Source organism: Ranitomeya imitator, chromosome 7 (genome assembly GCF_032444005.1).
Source record: "Ranitomeya imitator isolate aRanImi1 chromosome 7, aRanImi1.pri, whole genome shotgun sequence".
Classification (NCBI taxonomy): Eukaryota; Metazoa; Chordata; class Amphibia; order Anura; family Dendrobatidae; genus Ranitomeya; species Ranitomeya imitator.
This window is the reverse complement of record NC_091288.1, coordinates 224,767,102-224,787,337: the sequence shown is the minus strand read 5'-3', so window position 1 is coordinate 224,787,337 and position 20,236 is coordinate 224,767,102. Positions and strand designations below refer to the sequence as shown.

Sequence of the window (20,236 nt, the reverse complement as noted above, 5' to 3'; positions counted from 1 at the left end):
CACATGCAAGTAGAGGAAACTGCAGCTGAAAGCCCTGTATGTGTAACTGAAGTAATAAGAAATTCTTTCTATTTGCTGACAGTATACAATTACATAAAAGGAAAAACAAAATAAACATACTATGCTGTTCACAGAAATGGCTCAGCTTAGCGAAGGGAAACATTTTGACTGGAAACGTCCAGGGAACGGAACTCATGCACACACATAAATGTATCTTTCTACATGAACACATCATAATTGGCCTTGTCCTTTTATCCATGGCTGTGGAGTCGGAGTCTTGGAGTCAGAGTTGGAGCCCATTTTGGAGGAGTCGGTATAAAATGGACCGACTGACAATATATCATAAATTGGGTACACTAGTTCAATGCCGTTTGTGAACTGATGAATGAGAATAATGATGGTGAACAGCAGCTAGAAGAACATTTCACATTCAGTATGTTGGAGATGGAAGGCCACAGTCCTGTTCCCATAATGGAGGAACAAACAGATATTCCTACAGAAGAACAGCAAAATGATTCTTTACAGTTAGATGATCTTGTTGAAGCTGCTTCACACCTCTTTAATATTAATCACATGCGCTCTTGTGCACACGCTGCAGCTGGCCATAAGAGAGTCTGCAAGAGGGACATGTTGGAACTCTGATTAGCAAAGTGAGAAAGTTGGCTATTGCTGCCAGGACCCCTAAAACTGATTCCATCTTGAAGAAACGTGCTGGAAAAGTGGCAATTGTGGATCAAGCCACTCGGTGGGGCAGCACCTATATAATGATTGAGCGATTGCTTGAGCTGAAACCCTTCCTTGTAGATATGGCCTCAGGTAACACTACATGAAGCTCAATGGACACAGGTCGCTGAATTGAAGGAATAGCTTCATCGCCCATTTACAGTGACTAAAAAGTTACAAGCTGAGGATTTAACTCCTGGCATTTTTATAAAGGAGTGGAAGAACTTGTTGTTTTGCCTGTCCCAAAGAGGAGGTTTAATCGCAGATGGCATTGCTGCTTCAATGAACCTGAAAGAGACACTGCTATGAGAAAATAAAATTCTTCTGGCAGATGTTTTTATGTGGACCAGAGTCATCATATATTGCTAGAAGATCAACAGCTTACTAAAGGAAAATAAGCTCTGCTTGAGGTAGCAGTTAGGATGAGTGGCTACAGGATGGCCAAGAGCAAGAGGACTCGGGTCCTGCCAGTGCTGCTGCTGTTCCTTCATCCTCATCAGAAGAGGAGTTTCATTTCGACAAGTATTTGGATGAAATGGAGCAGGAAAAGCGTCGCCGCAGGGAAAAAGATTACACTCCGATAGAAAACAGATTGACCATATTTCAGCAAAATTTTTCACTTGCTCTCAAAGAAGCAAGAGTTTAATCGTTCATCAAAACTGATTGTGCACGAGGCAATTCCTTTATACCCTGAAATTGTTAGAGATGTCGCCCATGTGGTTACTGCTTTACCACCAACCCAAGTTAGTGTAGAGAGGTTGTTCTCCAGCCTTAAAATAATGAGGTCAGATGTGAGGTCATCTATGGAGGAGGATCTGATGGAGGCGATACTATATAGGGCAGCACGGTGGCTCAGTGGTTAGCATTGCAGCGCTGGAGTCCTGAGTTCAAATCCCACCAAGGACAACATCTGCAAGGAGTCTGTATGTTCTCCCCATGTTTGCGTGGGTTTCCTCTGAGTTCTCTGGTGTCCTCCCACATTCCAATAAGGAATTTAGATTGTGAGCCCCATCAGCGCTGCGGAATATGTTAGCGCTATATAAAAATAAAGATTATTATTCTATCTAAATGGCTTTAATCATAATAATGTTTAAAAGCCTGATGTTACAATTTTACTACAGTAAATTTATCACTTAAACATGAGCCATGTATGAGGAGTCGGAGTCGTGGAGTCTGAGTCATGGAAATTGAGGAGTCAGTCGGAGGTTTGGCTTACCGACTCCACAGCCTGCTTTTATCAGCACCTAAGTTACACCCACACACCTCCCCTTGATGACTCACAATAGTGCTGTTCAAGGGGTGCAGCTTGTTTCTGAAAATTATCATATTCCCCACATTCATATCTTTATCCTGATGATCACAGGAGTTCGATATCGCCGCCATATTTTCTTTATAGGCAATTTACCTTTCCATAGATAAATACTTGGCAGGTCTGTTGTTAGCGATCTGGCCTCTTTTAATTTGGGGCCTATAGGCAGATGTCAGTTATGAAAACGTATGCATATTCTTCCTCGATTAGTCCTGAAATTGTAAATGCTTACATGAGTTACCTAATAAGGTACGAAGTGACGAATGAGAAAGTAAATAACATCTTTTCTTGTATTGAGACAATATTTAAAACAATATTTATATAAAAAGACAGAAAGATGGAAAAAAATGGGACCTCCAAAAAAGTCAGGGTGTGAAATAAAAGAAGACATCGTTTATGTCACACCCTGACTTTTTTCGGAGGTCCCATTTTTTCCATCTTTATGTCTTTTTATATAAATGTTGTTTTAAATATTGTCTCAATAAAAGAAAATTTTTTATTTACTTTCTCATTCGTCACTTCATACCTTATTAGGTAACTCATGTAAGCATTTATGATTGAAGTGCTATTAATTGCCAATTTAATTTTGGATTATGGGATTATTGAAATTGTAAATGTATGTCCCATCAATATCGGATTTATACAAACCCCAATATTCATAACTTTCCACCAGTGCCTTAGTGTTTAGCTGCAAATGTCCCATTTTATTTGCAAGGAACAAAAGTTATATCTAGCAGTATTAGATTTCCTGCTTCTCCTAGACTTCATTTCCATTCCCACTATAGGTATCCTGCCTTAATTACTTGTCCATACCAGGGATTCTGGACTTCAAAATGCAGTTAATTATTTTTTTCACTTTTAATAATTAATTTCCTCACTTATCATTTGTTAAACATGTGATTCTACTACCAATAGGTTTAGCAGGTCAGCTTTTTCCTACTGGAAATTCTGTGAGAGGAGGGGGTGAATGCCCCCTCCCTGTAGATGTGTTATGGATTTTAAGGATTTCTATGACAGTAGTGATACCAATATAACTAGTATCAAACACTTCTCCAGTGACACCAGTATAACCAGTATCACACCTGTCCAGTCCCATCGGTATAATCAGTGTCCCCAATATCACACATCCCTCTAGTGTCACCAGTACAACACATCTCTTCAGAGTCACCAGTATCACACACCTCTCCAGTGTCACCAGTAAAACCAGTATCACACACATCTCTAGTGTCACCAGTATCATACAACTCTGCGATATCACCAGTATCACACACCTCCCCAGTCTTACCAGTATCACACACCTTTCCAGTCATCAGTATCTTCAATATTACACACATCTCCAATCTTACTAGTCTCACCAGTATCCAACACTCTCCAGTATCACCTGTATAACCAGTATCACACACCTACCCAGTGTTACCAGAATAACACACCTCTCCAGCATCACACCTCTCCAGTGTCACCATTATAATTTATTTATATAGCACAATTGATTACATAGTGCTGTACATGAGAAGGGGTTACATACAAATACAGTATAACCAGTATCACACACCTCTCCAGTATAACCATTATCACACACCTCCCCAGCGTCACCAGTATCAAACCTCTCCAGTGTCACCGTTATAACCAGTATCACACACACACCTATCCAGTGTCATCAGTATAACCAATCACACACCTCTCCAGTGTCACCAGTATAACCAATATCACACCTCTCCATTGTCACACACCTCTCCAGTATAACCAATATCACACCTCTCCAGTGTCACCAGTATAACCAGTATCACACACACCTCTCCAGTGTCACCAGTATCACACACCTCTCCAGTATAGCCAATATCACACCTCTCCAGTGTCACCAGTATAACCAATATCACACCTCTCCAGTGTCACCAGTATAACCAGTATCACACACACCTCTCCAGTGTCACACACCTCTCTGTTATGAAGGCAATCCAGTGACACAGTGTGCCAGCAATCAGAGCACATACAGTGATCTGACAATAACCCAAAAACAATAGAACGAGCTCTGAGACGTGGAATCTCTGTAGACCGCAATACCTGAACCTATCCTAAACACAACTAAAGGCAGCTGTGGATTGTGCCTGTCACTACCTATGCAACTCGGCACAGCCTGAGGAGCTGACTAGCCTGAAGATAGGAAAACAAGCCTGACTTGCCTCAGAGAAATACCCCAAAGGAAAAGGCAGCCCCCCACATATAATGACTGTTAGCAAGATGAAAAGACAAACGTAGGGATGAAATAGATTCAGCAAAGTGAGGCCCGATATTCTAGATAGAGCGAGGATAGCAAAGAGAACTTTGCAGTCTACAAAAAACCCTAAAGCAAAAAAACACGCAAAGGGGGCAAAAAGACCCACCGTGCCGAACTAACGGCACGGCGGTACACCCTTTGCGTGTCAGAGCTTCCAGCAAAAACGAATAGACAAGCTGGACAGAAAAAGTAGCAACAAAAGCAAAAAGCACTTATCTAAGCAGAGCAGCAGGCCACAGGAAAGATCCAGAAGCTCAGGTCCAACACTGGAACATTGACAAGGAGCAAGGAAGACAGACTCAGGTGGAGTTAAATAACAAAGCAGCCAACGAGCTCACCAGAACACCTGAGGGAGGAAGCCCAGAAGCTGCAGTACCACTTGTGACCACAGGAGTGAATTCAGCCACAGAATTCACAACACCTCTCCAGTATAACCAATATCACACCTCTCCAGTGTCACCAGGCCAGACTATATTTATCCAGAGTCTCTGGTCCCTCACAGGACTGGCTGACCCGTTATGGTTACCTGCCGCCTCCAGACCCGTACTCCGCACAGCAGCAAACAATGGACGGATTGATTGAAGCCATGAAGAGCATGCAGAGATTTGCAGGCCTGAAGCAGACGGGAATTCTGGGTAATTATTGCTCTCGAGCTGTATGATCCTAAATCTTCATAATGAGGTCACCCCGACTTGTGCTTGTTTCTCTCCTTCACAGATGAGGACACCATCGCCATGATGCACAAGCCTCGCTGCTCCCTACCGGACATCATCATGCCTTCTGGGTACCAGAGACAGCGGAGGAAACGCTATGTTCCAAGTGGAGCGGTGTGGCAGAAGCAACATCTGACCTGGAGGTACAGGGCTCATGGGGTAGTTACGTAATGTGATTACCACACTGGTTAACACTGTTTATCTAGGTGTTTTGCGTACACAGCTCGGGAAAGGTTTGCTCCATATACAGTAATGCTCCAGTAATCTCTTGCAGGATAGAGAGTTTTCCAATATCCCTCTCTCAAGAAATAACAAAACAACTGATTGCAAGTGCCCTGAGAGCATGGAGCCAGGAAAGCAACCTCAAGTTCTGGGAGACCCAGGCTGTAGACGCCGATCTACGTGTCAGCTTTTTGGGGGGATCTCATGGAGACGGCTATCCGTTCGATGGTCCAGGAGGTACCCTGGGTCATGCCTTCTTTCCTGGTGTAGGGCCCAGTGCTGGAGCCACTCATATGGACGCTGACGAGTCGTGGACACATAATGGTAAGATGGTGTCTAACCCACTACTATTAGGAAGACCAATCTGGAAGGCCCTCTGCTAGTAATAGGAACAAGATACCTGGTCTTGCATTATCTGGCAATACTGCCTCATGTCTTCATCCGCTTTTTGACTGCGAGATTAGCAAAAAGTTGTTTGAGGAAGGAAAAGTTTTGTCCTCACGTTTCTTGTGGTGGCGAGGGTAGTTATGTCGTAATTTTAGTTTCTCAGAGTAATGGAGATTGGCTCGGAAGTCTTGGCAATATGATAAAGAACTTGAGAATTTTAGACACAGGTTGACTCAGCCCAAATGCAAGTGCACGGGGTTCACTTGAGCAATGCAATCAGCGGGGAGGCCCGATCCCTCAAGTACCACATTATTACCATTACACAGGGGTGTCCACACTAACCACAAGGACTTTGTGCTTGTTGTAGTGGACGAGGGGACGGATCTATTTGCCGTGGCCGTGCATGAGTTTGGCCATTCTCTCGGACTGTCACATTCATCGGCAGAGCACTCCATCATGAGGCCGTACTACCAGGGGACTCTTGGTGACCACCAGTACTATAGGCTACCCTGGGATGATGTAGAAGGAATACAGGCATTATATGGTGAGAACAGACTCCTCCACCGTATGAGTCATGTGACTCAGGTACAAGCACAACGATGACTTTACTCTTTTATGCAGGAAAAAGAAATGTCCTACCAGGGGCAGAGGCTCCAGCTCCTGTGCCAACTCACCGCTTCATTCCACCTCGAGGACCTACATACCGGTAAAGGCTCTCCCTCCATTGGGTCAGGGAACTGCTTTTGCTCCAATGTTACTGGTAGCCACATTAGATCCTTATTGACAGCCACCCTTAGTGAGAATAAAATGCCGGGATTAGAAGTGTTTCTGCGCTCTCTGGAGGCACAACAAAACCAGGGGTAGGTAAAAATGTAGGTTCATTGTCGATTCATTTCAGAGTCCACCGACTCCTTTAGGACCACCATATATAAATTGCGAGTTAATCCAGACATACATGGTTTAAATATAGAAAAAAAAAAATTGGCTCCCCTGAAGAGAGTTGGTGGACTCTGAAACACGTCAACAATTAACCTACATTTTTACCTACGAATGGTTGGTCGTGCCTCCAGAGAGCACAGAAACACTTCCAATCCCGGGATTTCAATGTTATGGACGGCTCCAGGCTCTTCAAGTGTCGTGCTTCCAACAACCGTATAAGGTGAGCGCGTCTACTGATCTTTCATTAATCTGTTAACCTGGACAAGGGCCTATTGTGCTCTTGCCTTTTTACACCCTCAGGGAGAATGGACAAAGCTTTTTGCTAGGGTGATACTTAACCTATAAATGTTGTACATAACAGATCAGATGTTTATTAGCGCAATCTAGGGTCACCAGGAATGTCCCAGGCTGCCTTGAGTACGGCACCAAACATTCGTGTGCCCCGATCCTTCCATTACAGTTGAGTCCAACTTTGTTAAGGAAAATGTGTGCCGCACATAATCCCTTGGCTTCCTTGATTTTACCACCATAAATCCAGGAAGACCTCCCATTCCATTACTGGAGTTTCCACTAGTTCATGACACATTACCATTAGTGTTGAGCGAAAGTGCTCTCGTATAATGGCTTATCTGAGGGTGATAAGCATCTGTGAGTGCTTGTATATTATGTTCAAGTCCCTGGTGGCTGCATGATTTGTGGCTGTTCGACAGCCTCAACACCTGGGGATTGCGTAACAGCCGCATATCATGCATCCACACGGACTCAAACATAATATACGAGCACTCACAGATGCTCGGATAACACCCTCCAGATGCTTATCAGCCTCACATAAGACATTATACAAGCACATTCACTCAACACTAATCACCACCCCGTTATCCTTTCTTCACGGTTTTCCGCCAGGCCTCGCCTCCCATTCCCGGACCGCTGCTCCACACGCTTTGATGCAGTGGCCAACATTCGAGGAGAAGTTTTCTTCTTCAAGGGTAAGCTTCAGTGTGTGGTGTTGACAATGACAAGGTTCATCCATTCTGACTAAAATTCACCAATTCTGCCTCCACAGGTCGGTACTTTTGGCGGGTACAAGCCACCAGGCAGCTAGTCTCACTAAACCCTGCTCATCTAGGACGCTTCTGGCTGGGGTTGCCCCCTGATATGCCTAGGGTGGAAGCAGTGTACGAAAGAGCCAACGACAGCAAAATTGTTTTTATTGCAGGTGAGGGGCTTTAATCTGGCCATTTTACTGTGTCCATAAGTATAGGAGGTCTCTGTATAGAAATGCTTATGGGACCAGACAATATTATTGACGACATGAGCAACATTGCTCAGTTTCTTAAAACATTGTTTATTTGCCCTAGCTTTGGGAGTCTTTAGGATAGCTTTTGGAAGGGGGGGGGAGGTGGGTTTGTTTCTAGGTCCTGGTGAAACCTTTTGCTGTGTAAATGGTACTTCCAGCTAATTTTAAATTTCCGATTCAAAAGATCTGTGAGCATCAACCATCGATGGTTTTAGATGTCAACAGTTATCCAAGAAGTATCGTTTCTCCTTGCAGAGATCGACATGCTAAGCATGCCGATATGAGGAGACTCAAAGCTGCAATGCTCCTCTGGGTAATATGCTAATTATGCAAATTGTCTCTTCAGAGAGCAAAATAGCTAGAACTCTAGTGTCACCTATTGGAAGGTAGCAATTCTTCAAGTCAATGTTGACCCTTTAACAAGCCTTGTCACATGACTTAAGATAATAGCCAAACCAGAATCTCAATTTGCAGACACTGTGCAGTCCACAGTGTATGGATTCATGTGGCACTGACTGCAGGACAGAAGGTTTGACTAGAGAATTTGTGTTTTCAATTGCAGGAACCAATTACTGGGTGTTTAAGGACACGTTGGTGGAACCCGGATACCCAAGACCACTCACGGATTTTGGGTTGAACACGAATGGAGTAGATGGGGCCTTTGTGTGGAAACACAATAAGAAGACATACTTCTTCAGACACAACCGCTATTGGAGATTTGACGAGCGTTATGGGAAGATGGATCCTGGGTATCCTCGTGACAGTAACCTATGGCTTGGGCTGCCCAATGACGTGGATGATGTCATCAGCTGGACAGATGGTGAGTTTGTGATCTACTATAAATTCGGCTAGTGGCTGAATCACTTTAGGCTCCTTTACATGCGCTGATTATCAGGCAGACATTCAGATAAGGTGGTTTGTGAAAATTGCCCACAAACTACCCAACGATCAGCTCATGAATGAACAAATGTTTATAGTCAGCTGATCTAGTCCCAAAATCTTCTTCCATTGGTAAATGGATCCCAATGAGCGCTGAATTGAGGAAACGGAGCAGCGTATGTCCATGAGTTAGCATGAAGCCCCTGCTGATCATGGTCTGTCGTTCCTCCATACTTTACATCACCAAGTCATAGCCGGATAACTTCTACTCTACAGCTAGTAACTGTAGACATCCATGTCGTAGCCTCTAGCCACGGCCTGAGCCCCATTCACATTTATGGTGGTCACCGCTGAAACCAGCACTACACTAAATTATCACATGTAGTAGGATAAGCAAAAATCCAACATTATTTATAGCAATAAAACGAATAAATGAAAGTTAACATGGCCACTGCAGTGCGCAGGAGACAACCAGCTCGTAAAGCAGAGGACACTGGCTAGAAGAAAGGACGCGGATGGAAAGTGACCAGATAAAGAGCCTGAGCAGCAGCTGGAGAGCAGTTTATGAGTAGTGATGAGCGAGTATACTCGTTCCTCGGGTTTTTCCGAGTATTTTGTTTTCGTCACCTCAGCTGCATGATTTACAGCTGCTAGCCAACCTGAGTACATGTGGGGGTTGCCTGGTTGCTAGGGAATCTCCATATGTATTCAAGCTATTGGCAGCTGTAAATCATGCAGCTGAGGCGACGAAAACTAAATCTCCGAGCAGTCACAAATACTCAATAGACCGCCCGAGCGTTCTCGGGAAAACTTGAGCAACGAGTATACTCGCTCATCCCTATTTATTAGTTATCAGCAGCTGATCACATTTCAATTAATTTCAATCTGTATTTGATGTTCCCTATGGAGGAAATGGTGTTTGAGCTGCCGTTCAGCATCTAGATGAGAGGAAAGAGTCTGGAGAGATTCACTGTCTACAGAAAGCGTTGTACGCATGCTCTGCGCAGAGCTCAATACACAGGGGGAGGACACGGTCATCACTTAATGACATCTGTATGACCCCTGTGCAGGAGCTCTTGTACGCAGAGGACAAGCTGTGACAATACTCTGTAGGGGCTATTGTGCAGAGGGTGAGCTGTGTCTTTACCAGTTGTCTAGCATGGGAGAGTGCTGTGACATTACTCTGTGCGGGGGACCATTCCTTCCCCAAACTCCAGACCTCAAGGCCTCCAACAAACCATGGTTCTCCTAGTATTTCACAGGTGAAGGAATTAAGGAAATCCTAAAACCTGCTCTGTCGGGGGCGTGAGGACTGCCATCTGGGACACGCTCTGAATTATCAGCCAGCAGAACAGTGAATGCTGCTCTGGAGGTGACTGAAGGGACAGAGCCTAGGATTAGCATAGGTTTAGTTCGAGCAACATTTTTTTTTAGGCAGCAAGAGAAGCCTTTCCAGGGGAAGCTTAACGATACTGGTTGTTCTTGTAAGCCTGCAGCATCTTTTTTAGTGCTTTTTGGCAGTTTCCGGAGCACTTTGTGACAGTTTTTCCAGCTTTTGAAATATTTTTCTCAAACACCATTGAACAATGAAAAAACATCTAGCAGTTTTTGAAGCAAAAAAAATGTTCAGGTTGATGCCCGAACATCTTTTGAGTCTTCCATTGACTTGTTATAGAGCGTCTTCAGAGAAGTCGCCGGCAGAACAGTCCACTCACCACTTCTCACGGCTTGGTGTCTTTGCAAGCCTGAAATGGTTAAAAGACGTTCAAAAGCCTGAACATGTGAACAGTGGTTTTCACATAGTAATGCATACGTTCATGCTTCTGAGCATTTCATTAGCGCTTTTTCAGGGAGTTCCTGATTGAAAATGAAGAGGCACACACACATCTTTATGGTCCTATCTATGGCTACAATTAATCTGCTCCTCCACACCCCTCTAGCAGGGGCCTCTACTGTACTTTTCAACATGCTAACCCCCTTTTTTTTTCTGCTCACAGGTCACACTTACTTTTTCAAGGGCGCAGAGTATTGGAAGTTTCAAGATGGGAATGTGGAGGCCGAGCCTGGTTACCCCCGCAGCATTGCCATGAACTGGATGTACTGTGCAGCAGCGGCTCCTCCAGAACCTACCCAGGAACCGGGAAGACGAGACCAGAGAGACTGCAATTGCCCATGTGCTGGGAACAGCTCTGCTCTTCTGCCTGCTGCGTTCTGGTTCATTGTGGCGCTCATGCTGACTCTGCTGCTTGGCACACTTTAGAAAGACACAGCTAAGCTGGGACTAGCTCCGCTGAACCAGAGACTACAGCCACCTACATCTTGTACAGGGATTGGCTTTGCCTAAACTTTTATTGACAGAAAGAATTCTTGCTGTACAGATTACAAAAAAAAGGAAAAGACAAAATGAATACGACAGAAGTTTCACTGATTCAATTCACTTCTATGCAGCACAAAAGAGGGAAGGAGTCACGCTGGGCGCCGTCACCAAGCTCCGGAGAGGAAGGAGTCACGCTGGGCGCCGTCACCAAGCTCCGGAGGGGAAGGAGTCACGCTGGGCGCCGTCACCAAGCTCCGGAGGGGAAGGAGTCACGCGGGGCGCCGTCACCAAGCTCCGGAGGGGAAGGAGTCACGTTGGGCGCCGTTCACCAAGCTCCGGAGGGGAAGGAGTCACGCTGGGTGGCCTCAACAAGCTCCGAAGGGGAAAGTCACGCTGGGCGCCGTCACCAAGCTCCGGAGGGGAAGGAGTCACGATGGGTGGCCTCACCAAGCTCCGGAGGGGAATGAGTCACACTGGGCGCAGTCATCAAGCTCCAGAGGGGAAGGAGTCACGCTGGGCAGAGCCACAAGCTCCGCAGGGGAAAGGGTCACGCTGGGCAGTGTCACCTTCATGGAGCGGTAGTGTTGCTAAGCTTCGTAGGGGAAAGCGTCAAGCTGGGCACAAAGCTTTGGAGAAGTCGCCTGGTTTAAGTCTGTGCTGATGACAGATTCACATTATCCAGTCAGACGACTCCGGCCACATCCCGCCCTCACATCGGAGCACCGCCAGTAGTCTTTACAGTTTCTCAAACTTCCCCCAAAAAAGAAGTTTATTTGCAGTCACCATGGAATCGAAAAATAAAATCCTTAAAACATTTCTTTGCGAGATGAAAGAGCAAAAGGTCTGACATTCAGGGCGACCTAACAAGAGAGGACAATAGTCAACAACAGGTAACGCACTTCCCTCCCCCATGTGTCTCCAAAGCTCAGGGCTGACATTAGGACATTCAGACAATTGTATTTTACTGCTAAATATAAGATATGAAATAAAGGAAGCTCTTTACACATTGTCACTTTCTTTAAAGACCACATCAGAGCTGCAGTTACCTGGATGACCTCCGCCGTGAGTGCCAGGAGTCGGGAGACTCTCTCCTACGTTTTCTGTTGGGGGAGCTGTGGGTTCTTCTGGCATCACAATCCCTAAAAAAAAGTAAATCATAATAAGCCTATACATGGTGGACAGAGGTCCTTTCAAGTGATGCGGTATGGTAACGTACCTTCTGCGAGGTGGATGGGGAGAACGTTGTCGCTCAGCAGGAGAATAGCTCAGGGAGCGGGAATCTCTCAGGGAGTCTATGGGTTTACGGGGACTCCGTGATCTGGAAATGCAGAGATAGTGTGTGGTTATGGAGATGGGTCACTACAGTGCGAGCATTGACCAGTACTGCGGTAGCCTACAGAGCGTCCATTTGCCACACTCACCTCCTGGCTGGCAAAGCCCCCTTTTTGCTGCTAGGCTTATGAGAAGATGAGGAGGATGAAGATGAGGAAGATGACGTGTTGGACGAGGAGCTTGATGAAGAGGATGACGATGAGGAAGATGATGTGCTTGAGCTTCGGGATCTTCGCAGCTCCTTCTGAAGCACAGGATCCTCCTTTGTCTCAGCTAGTGAAGGCGAACCAGAGATCCTGATGGGTTACAAGGCAGAAAAGCAAAGAATTGAGGAAATGCAACATGACTGCCCATTTCCAAGACAAAGAGGTCCAAAGATTGGAGACTGATCAATAGACCACTACTTTCCTGTGCGGTGGGAAAGATGTGATGGGCCAAGCCCTAATAGCACTATGCAAAGTGGCATCACTCACAAAGTCAAATCTGTGGATGTCGCAGGCTGCGGGAGAGACAAAGACATGCCGTCCTCGGAGGCGAGCCGGCTACTGTCAGATACGCTCCTTACTGGAGTCATTCCCTGTAGAAACAGTCCATCTAATGGAGGGGGGGGGCGCATATTGCTTCGAGACCCCTCGGCCCCCTGCTCCTTGCAGACAGGACATGTTGAAATTTAACACGTCAGATACAATCTCCCTTAGGACATCAGCTAAATGAATGGATATTGTACGGCCGGCTGGTCCCCATGGGTCTGCACATTTTTTTGTCTAGTGTGAATGGTCATCTTGACTCTGCAGGCCAAGTATGGAGGGGATATCCTAGATGACTATGCTGCCACAGTGAAATACTGTGCAGTGCCTTGAGAAAGTCTTCACACCACGTGAACCTCTCCACATTACACACAAACTGAACTGTATGTTATTGGGATTTTATGTGGTAACACAAAGTAGCAAGTATTTGTGACGTGTAAAGGAAATGATACAGGGTTTTCCGAATACTGTAAAAACCTAAATCTGACAATTGTTCTGTGCATTAGTATTCAGCCCCCTGTAGTCAGTTTCTCATAAATAAAATCCTGAGTGACCAGTCGCCCCCAGAAATCACATAATTGGTACACTGCGTCCCCCTGGGTGTGATCTCTCCTCTGTAGAACTACAGCTGCTTTGTGAAGGCCTCAGAGGTTTGTATGAGAAGATTAGGGATCAAGCAGCATCATAAAAACCAAGGAGCCCACCAGTCAGGTCAGGGATAAAATGGAGACTGGGGGGTAGGTGGGTTTAGAAGCGTGGAGACCCCGGGGGGCAGCGCTGAAAATATCGAGGCTTCACAGAAACTTCATGGATTTGTCAATAAAAGATAAGGGATAGAATGTTTATAATTGTCCATCAGTAACCATAGAAACGGACGACTAAAAGAGAAAAATAATAGTGGGAAAATGTGAAAACCAAAGGGTGTCAGGCTCAAAACTTACGACCACAACTGTAGTTGGAAAAATGCATCATTAAGACGTTCATGATAAAACGACCACTTTCTTATAAAAGCAGCACGATCCTGTCCACAGGTTGTGTCCCGTACTGCAGCTCCGCTCCACTGAAGCAAATGCAGTGAATGAAGAGCTGCAGATATAACCCATGGGCAGGTGCAGTGCTGTTCATGTACTGCTAATCCTGAACAAGACCTTTAAGAAAACGCCATGTACATCGCTCTAGCCTGTATAATACGCCAATACCAACCTCTCCTTTTTAGAGGGGGCTTCAGCCGCTGGTGAGGGTTTTGGGGGGCTTGAATCAGAATATGACGGTGACGAAGAGCTCCTTTGCAGTCTACTCTGCTTATTTGAGGAAACGTTTTGTCCATCTTGCTGTGACGACTCATTTACTTGTCCTGGAGATAGAGAGTTTTCACCACAGATATTTTCTTTAGCACATTCGGCCACTGCTCTTTGGCCAGAGCTCACTAGCATTTTGGAGTCCACTTTGGCATAGTCATCTCCATGCCCAGGGATAGGAGGTTTGTCTGGAACATGTGGAGGTGCGAGGAGCTCAGCAGACATAGCCAGTTCCATTTCACTGGTCTCTCTGTGTGGAGAGGGATTTCTCCTACTTGCAGAGGCTTCCCTTTTATCGGAAGACTCATCCTGGTCTTGGAAGGAGTTCTCAGGATTCTCCACTTGTGACAGAATTGGGGACTTTTGTAAACTCTCTTGGATAGCCATACATGGACTGGCTGAAGGTTTAGGAGTGGCAGACCGTGCAGTTCTTCTAGGTGAGCTCCTTTGAGGTTGTACAGATTTACTAACTGATGGAGATGTGGATGGTCTAAGCTGCCTAGTGGCTTGAGACTGTTCTGCATCTGAGGATGATGAACGGCTGCGTCTACTAGCTGCTCTGCCACTTTGAGAATTCTTATATCTGTCAGAAGATTTGGACCGTGCTCTTCTCTCAAACGACCGAGACTTCCTCCGCGGTGACCTAAGTGTCTTCCGTCTGGAGGAAGTGGATCGGTCCCGACGATAACCATGAGGCTTATCACGTCTGTATGGTGATCGCGATCTCCTTTTTGGGGAAGTTCTGGAATTACCTCGATGGGAGTACCGGTAAGAATCATATCTTGAGGGTGATCTTGATCTCCCTTTCCAAGGTGGGGATCTAGAATGACCACGACGAGAACGCCATGAACGGTCAAGGCGTGAACGAGAACCTGAGCGCCTTCTTCTCGGTGACAAAGGAGATCTGCCACGTCCCCATCTTCTACGATTTTGCCAAGATGGTGATCGCCTTGAAGATGATCGTGAGCGATTTCTATGCGAGTATCTGTCTGTCCTAGACCTTGAACGAGACCTAAATGCACGAGGTGGTGTTCTTCCTCTTTGTCTTGGGGGTGTTTTTGACCTGCCTTTCTGAATAGGTGACCGTGACAGAGATCTTTTTCTTTGTGGCTGTCTTCCAGAGGCGTGTGAGAAGTCTCTGTTATTTACGGATGACCTAGATGAAGAGCGTGACCGGGCTAGTCTGTCTTTCTCTCGAACAGAACCATATCTTGAAGATTTGTGCCTCACGGAGTCAGGAGATTTCTCCCTTTCAGGAGATGCAATGCGCCGTATTGGTGGCAGATCTGGCACAGTAACGATTTGAGGAGTTGCCAGCTCTTCTGAAGAGCTGCTTTCACTTGAAGAGTCGGAACTGCTGTCCTCTGAAGAGGAACCCGAGCTGCTACGTTTTGATGTTAGGGACTTGGGACTTTTATGTGTACTAGGTGAGGAGGACTTTCTAAGCGCATCAGTATGTTCTGGCCTCATTGCTTCACTACTTTCACACTGCACATTAGATTGCGTATACGCTAACAGAGTATTGTCACTAGCTGTGAGCAGGGGCATGCAGGAGATATTTGGTTTATCAGGCGATTCTGGATAACTTTTTCCAGGCTTGCATTCTTCAATTACTTGGAAAACAGAAATATCAGGAGCAATTGGAGATGCAACTGGGCTTCTGGTAGTTTTTGAAGAAGAGCAGTCTATATTTGTGGAGTCCCCACCAAGAACCTCTGGGAAACCAACTTTATTCAGATTGGGTGAGGTTGTCTCATCCATGGACACTGGAGAAGTACATTTGTCATGAGGAATACCCACATGTGCTAATGGAGATTTTGACCCACTTCTGGGTCCCATACTAACAGAGATTTCAGAAAGAAGCTCACATTTTTCAGACGGTCTGTCGCTCTGTAAGGAATCTAAAGGTGTACAGGGGGGAGAGCTGGTTGTATCCTGATCAAGATTTGTGTTTATTCCCTTTGAAATTGGGGAAGTCACATTTTGCACAGGTGAATCATTAGATTCCTCGTCATCTTCAGAAGACGATGAAGAGGATGAGGAGGAAGAGGTTGAAGAAGATGATGAAGAGGAAGATGATGAAGAAGAGGAGGATGATGATGAAGTTGTTGAGGAACTTGATTTTCTTCTCTTGGTTCTCTTTTGAATTGCTTGTGCTGAAGCCTTAGTATCTTTCGGTGGGCCTGCTTGTTCGCCAGAGATCACAGATTCTGGTGCAGTATCTTCCTTTACACTAGTTTCTGAATTCCTCAGAGGAGAGGAGCTATGTGGCTGCTCTTCCAGCTTATCCTTTGACAGTTTTAGCACAGTTGCTTTGGAGTCTGTTCCATTCATCTCTGTGTGTAATGACATAGATAAGCTCTCTGCTTCAGTTGCACACTCTTTGTAAGAAACAACATGCTGTTCTTGTGGAGCACTCATGGTTTCAGAGGATTCCGCGTTTTCTGAAGAACACAATTTACGGGTATACTCTTTGATTGGAGAATTCACAAGCTCCTTAGAATACAAACCAGTTTTGTAAGAATGAGTCTTCAATTTCCCTTCGTGTTCTGAAGATAAAGAATGTGAAGACTTTGCCTCACTTTCAGAGGCTCTAGGTGTATGTTCAGATATTTCAGGTTTAGAATCACTATCTGATGATCCAGAAGTTATTTTTCGTGGTGGTGTTATAGATGCACATTCAGGTGATCTTGAAGAATACTTTTCGGTACGCATAGGTCTACTTTCATGCTCCTGCGAGGACTCATTTTTGAGGGATGGCCTTTTGTATTCTCTTTCAGATGATCTATAATCAGGTCTTCTCTCAGACTGTGGGACATCAGACTCTTGTTCCGATCTCGAACTACCAAGTTGTGACACCCTTGACTCTGCCTCATGTTCTGGTGATTTAGTGCTATGATTTTTGCCATGAATTGATACTAGGTTAGACTTCGATGATGCATGAGAACCTGATCTATGATCAGAATGCTGGACTGATGAAAACCTGGAACCTGTTTTACTTGGAGATCTGGATCCAGATGGTCTTTCAGGTGATGATTCGGAAGTTTCTTTATGTTTGAATGGTTTTAACTTAGATTCTCCTTCAGAGGACAGTGAGCTGGATCTGGATTTTGAGCGTTTACCTCTAGGTTGTCGCTCAGGAGAGGAATATGAGCTTTCGCTTAATGTTGGTTCGCCTTTAGTCTGCTTTTCAGAAGATGACTTTTGACTCACTCGAGGTGCCACTTTACTCTGGATCCGACATTCTGGAGATGACCTGGGGCTCTTTCTAGGTGAAGGTATACTGCTGAATTGATTTTCCAGAGAGGATTCTGACCTTGTTCTAGTCAATTGTACTTTACTTCTTTGCTTCCTTTCTGGAGAGGACTCAGAACTAGTTGGAGCATGTTTCTGTCTAATAGGGTGCCTTTCAGGAGAGGATTCAGAGCTAGCTTTAGAATGTGGGGAACTTAACATTTTGTGATTTTTAGAGAATTGTTTGAGCCCTGATTTAGTCAGTTTAGAAGGAGTAGCTGAAGTTAATTCCAAACGCTGCTTATTTTTAGATGACAATTCAGCATCAAAAATATTAGGCCTCATTTTAGACAGTCGGGATCCATCGTTTCGATCAGATGATGAATCAGAACTTCGGAGGCGGTGCGATTTCATCTTTTGGCCAGAAGTTCTACGGGGCGAATCATGTTTATTTTTAAGTTCTCGACTCGAATGACCTCTGGTTTGCTTTTGCTCATATTCAGATGGCTCTTTGCTGTTTGAAGAGCTTCTACTTGAGCCAGATCTCATTTTTTGTGCAGCTCTCTTTGATGTGAACTCATTTTTTGATGTTTGATGTTCTGGAGACGATTCTGAGTCGCCACTATGATAAGTCTTAGATTTAGCTGAACGATCGAGAGATGATCTCGAATCAAGATTTTGCAGTAATGTTTTGGTGTGTTTGTGCTGCCTCGTGCTTTCAGAAGACTGGCTGTGTACTGTAGACTTGGATGACTTCCCATGGGACGATTCTCTAGATTTTGATCTGAACTCAGAAGACACAACCCTCTTGTGCAAACCTCTAGATTTTCTTTCACTCGCTTTCTCATTAATGGGAGAAATTTCCTTAGGTGAACGGCTTCTGTTGGATCGTGGAGAAACTGGTGATCGTGAGACAGTTTTCTCACGGGAAGACTTATTTCGTGAAACTTTTTCTTGAGCTATTCTTTGCTTAGAATATCCAGAATGGCCTTCTCTGGATTTTGGGGAAGAACTATATCTTTTACTAGAATTCAACTTCTTTTCAGGTTTCCTGGTTTGTGGTGAAGGTGACCTCGATATTCTCATCACTCTCTTCTTTACAGGGGACCGCGATCTGGACACAGACCCTTTTGAGCAATTTCTTGAAGACTGTTTTTTTTGCACTGGAGATCTTGAACGTGAAGATGATCTCCCCTTTGATGATTGGCTTCTGTGTCTTGTTTTGGGAGAAGTAGTCTTTTGGACAGAAGTTTGTTGCTTAGGAGAAAATGATCGGGATTTTGCTCTCTTTCTAGGTGTTCGTGAACGAGATGTATTCTTTGCGTAAGAATTTGGACTAGGACTACAAGATTTTGAAGCCATACGCATGTCTGAAGGGGTCCTTTGATAACGCAATGACGAAGGTGACCTTTCTTTACGACAAGACGACCTAATTCGCTTCCGGTCCGGTTTATATGCCAAGGTATTCCTTTGATTTACAGAAGGGGAACGTGACCTTCTCTTGTGGGATACTGGGGAGCATGTGCGAGATCGTCCACTTCTATTAGACCGAGAACGTGACCGCTCATCCCTTTCAGGAGAAACTGAACTTCTGTGCTTCACTTCAGACCGAGTGTGTGAACGTGACTCGTTCCTGGACGAAGATGTGCATCTTTTCTTCCGATGGTCCGATACAGCCTTATCATATTTTTGAGTTGTGGAGCGTTTATCACCATAGGGAGATCTATCTTTTTCACGGTAGTGCTGCACATGTGTACGTGATGAAGATCTCTCTCTGTGAGAGGATTTTGATGATTCTCTACGTGGAGAAGTAGGTGAATGTGCTTTTCTTGGCGATTTTCTTGACATTTTATTTTTGGGACTTTTTGGAGGAGAAATTGATAAGGATCTGGCTTTGCTTTTAGTGGTCACGGCCTGTCCCTTCCATGGTGGACTCTCAGAAGGTGATCGAATAGTTTTTTGGGATGATAATCTGTGTTCTCTCCGAGGACTACACGACATGCTTCTTCGTGACGGTCGACCCTGATCTGGTCGGTGTCCAGGAGAAGATTTTTTGGGAACAGCAGACTTCGCAGTCTTCCTTTCTGTATCTTTTTCTGTTTTGGAAGATGTATTTTCTTTGACATATGCGCGAGACTTCTGCATACTCTTACTAACCAACTCTCTATCAGACATTTCACTTTCGGAGGACGATGAAGACGATGATGATGACGATGATGAAGACGACGATGATGATGAACCTTTAGTTTTTGAAGATTTGTCAGGTGCTGGTTGAGTTTTTTTCTTCACATCCAATATCCCTTCACTTGAATCATTTCTAGATTTGGGTTTTGGGGACCCCTTTTCTAGAGATAGACTTCGGTCCGTCCTTAGGGATTTAGACTGCCGTTTGTGAGTAGCTGGCGATCTCCGATGCTCAGGTGAAGCAATCCCATGCGGCTTATCTCTGTCTCTCTCTTTAAGGTGGTGATCCTTTGGACTGTCATGTCTGCGCCTCTTTTGTGGGATTGGGCTTGATCCTGGTGAGGTGTCAGGGGCCGCAGGACTACGCCTCTCCCTCGATTTAGTATCCCTTTTAGAAGCCTCTGGAACATCTCGGGCATCCTTTGATCTTCTAGGAGAGAACGAAGATGAGCGATCTCTGCTATTTCTCTCATTCCTAGAGTCTCTCTGAAATAAAAAAAAATAAAAAAAATAAGAGTGGACACCAATATAGGGCAGAAATGAGACGTGTGGCATTCTATGACAAAACAGATCTGATTGATATAGAGCTGCCAAACATTG

At 45.0% G+C, this 20,236-nt stretch overlaps 2 protein-coding genes across 3 annotated transcripts in view; one reads left to right on the top strand and one right to left on the bottom strand.

Annotated features, from left to right (window-relative positions):
- MMP25 (matrix metallopeptidase 25) overlaps positions 1–12,065 on the top strand; it is a 29,966-nt gene extending 17,901 nt beyond the window's left edge. The window contains exons 2-10 of the mRNA XM_069735193.1: positions 4,810–4,942; positions 5,025–5,163; positions 5,295–5,566; positions 5,997–6,173; positions 6,251–6,335; positions 7,472–7,554; positions 7,632–7,784; positions 8,428–8,685; positions 10,742–12,065. Coding sequence (XP_069591294.1) covers positions 4,810–4,942; positions 5,025–5,163; positions 5,295–5,566; positions 5,997–6,173; positions 6,251–6,335; positions 7,472–7,554; positions 7,632–7,784; positions 8,428–8,685; positions 10,742–11,004 — 1,563 coding nt within the window. The 3' untranslated portion in view covers positions 11,005–12,065. The remainder of the gene's footprint in view (positions 1–4,809; positions 4,943–5,024; positions 5,164–5,294; positions 5,567–5,996; positions 6,174–6,250; positions 6,336–7,471; positions 7,555–7,631; positions 7,785–8,427; positions 8,686–10,741) is intronic.
- SRRM2 (serine/arginine repetitive matrix 2) overlaps positions 11,064–20,236 on the bottom strand; it is a 47,194-nt gene continuing 38,021 nt past the window's right edge. For both annotated transcript variants that reach the window (XM_069735192.1, XM_069735191.1), the window contains 5 exons: positions 14,124–20,122; positions 12,483–12,689; positions 12,278–12,379; positions 12,108–12,200; positions 11,064–11,921 (listed from right to left, as the gene is read on the bottom strand). In XM_069735192.1, coding sequence (XP_069591293.1) covers positions 11,912–11,921; positions 12,108–12,200; positions 12,278–12,379; positions 12,483–12,689; positions 14,124–20,122 — 6,411 coding nt within the window. In that variant the 3' untranslated portion in view covers positions 11,064–11,911. The remainder of the gene's footprint in view (positions 11,922–12,107; positions 12,201–12,277; positions 12,380–12,482; positions 12,690–14,123; positions 20,123–20,236) is intronic.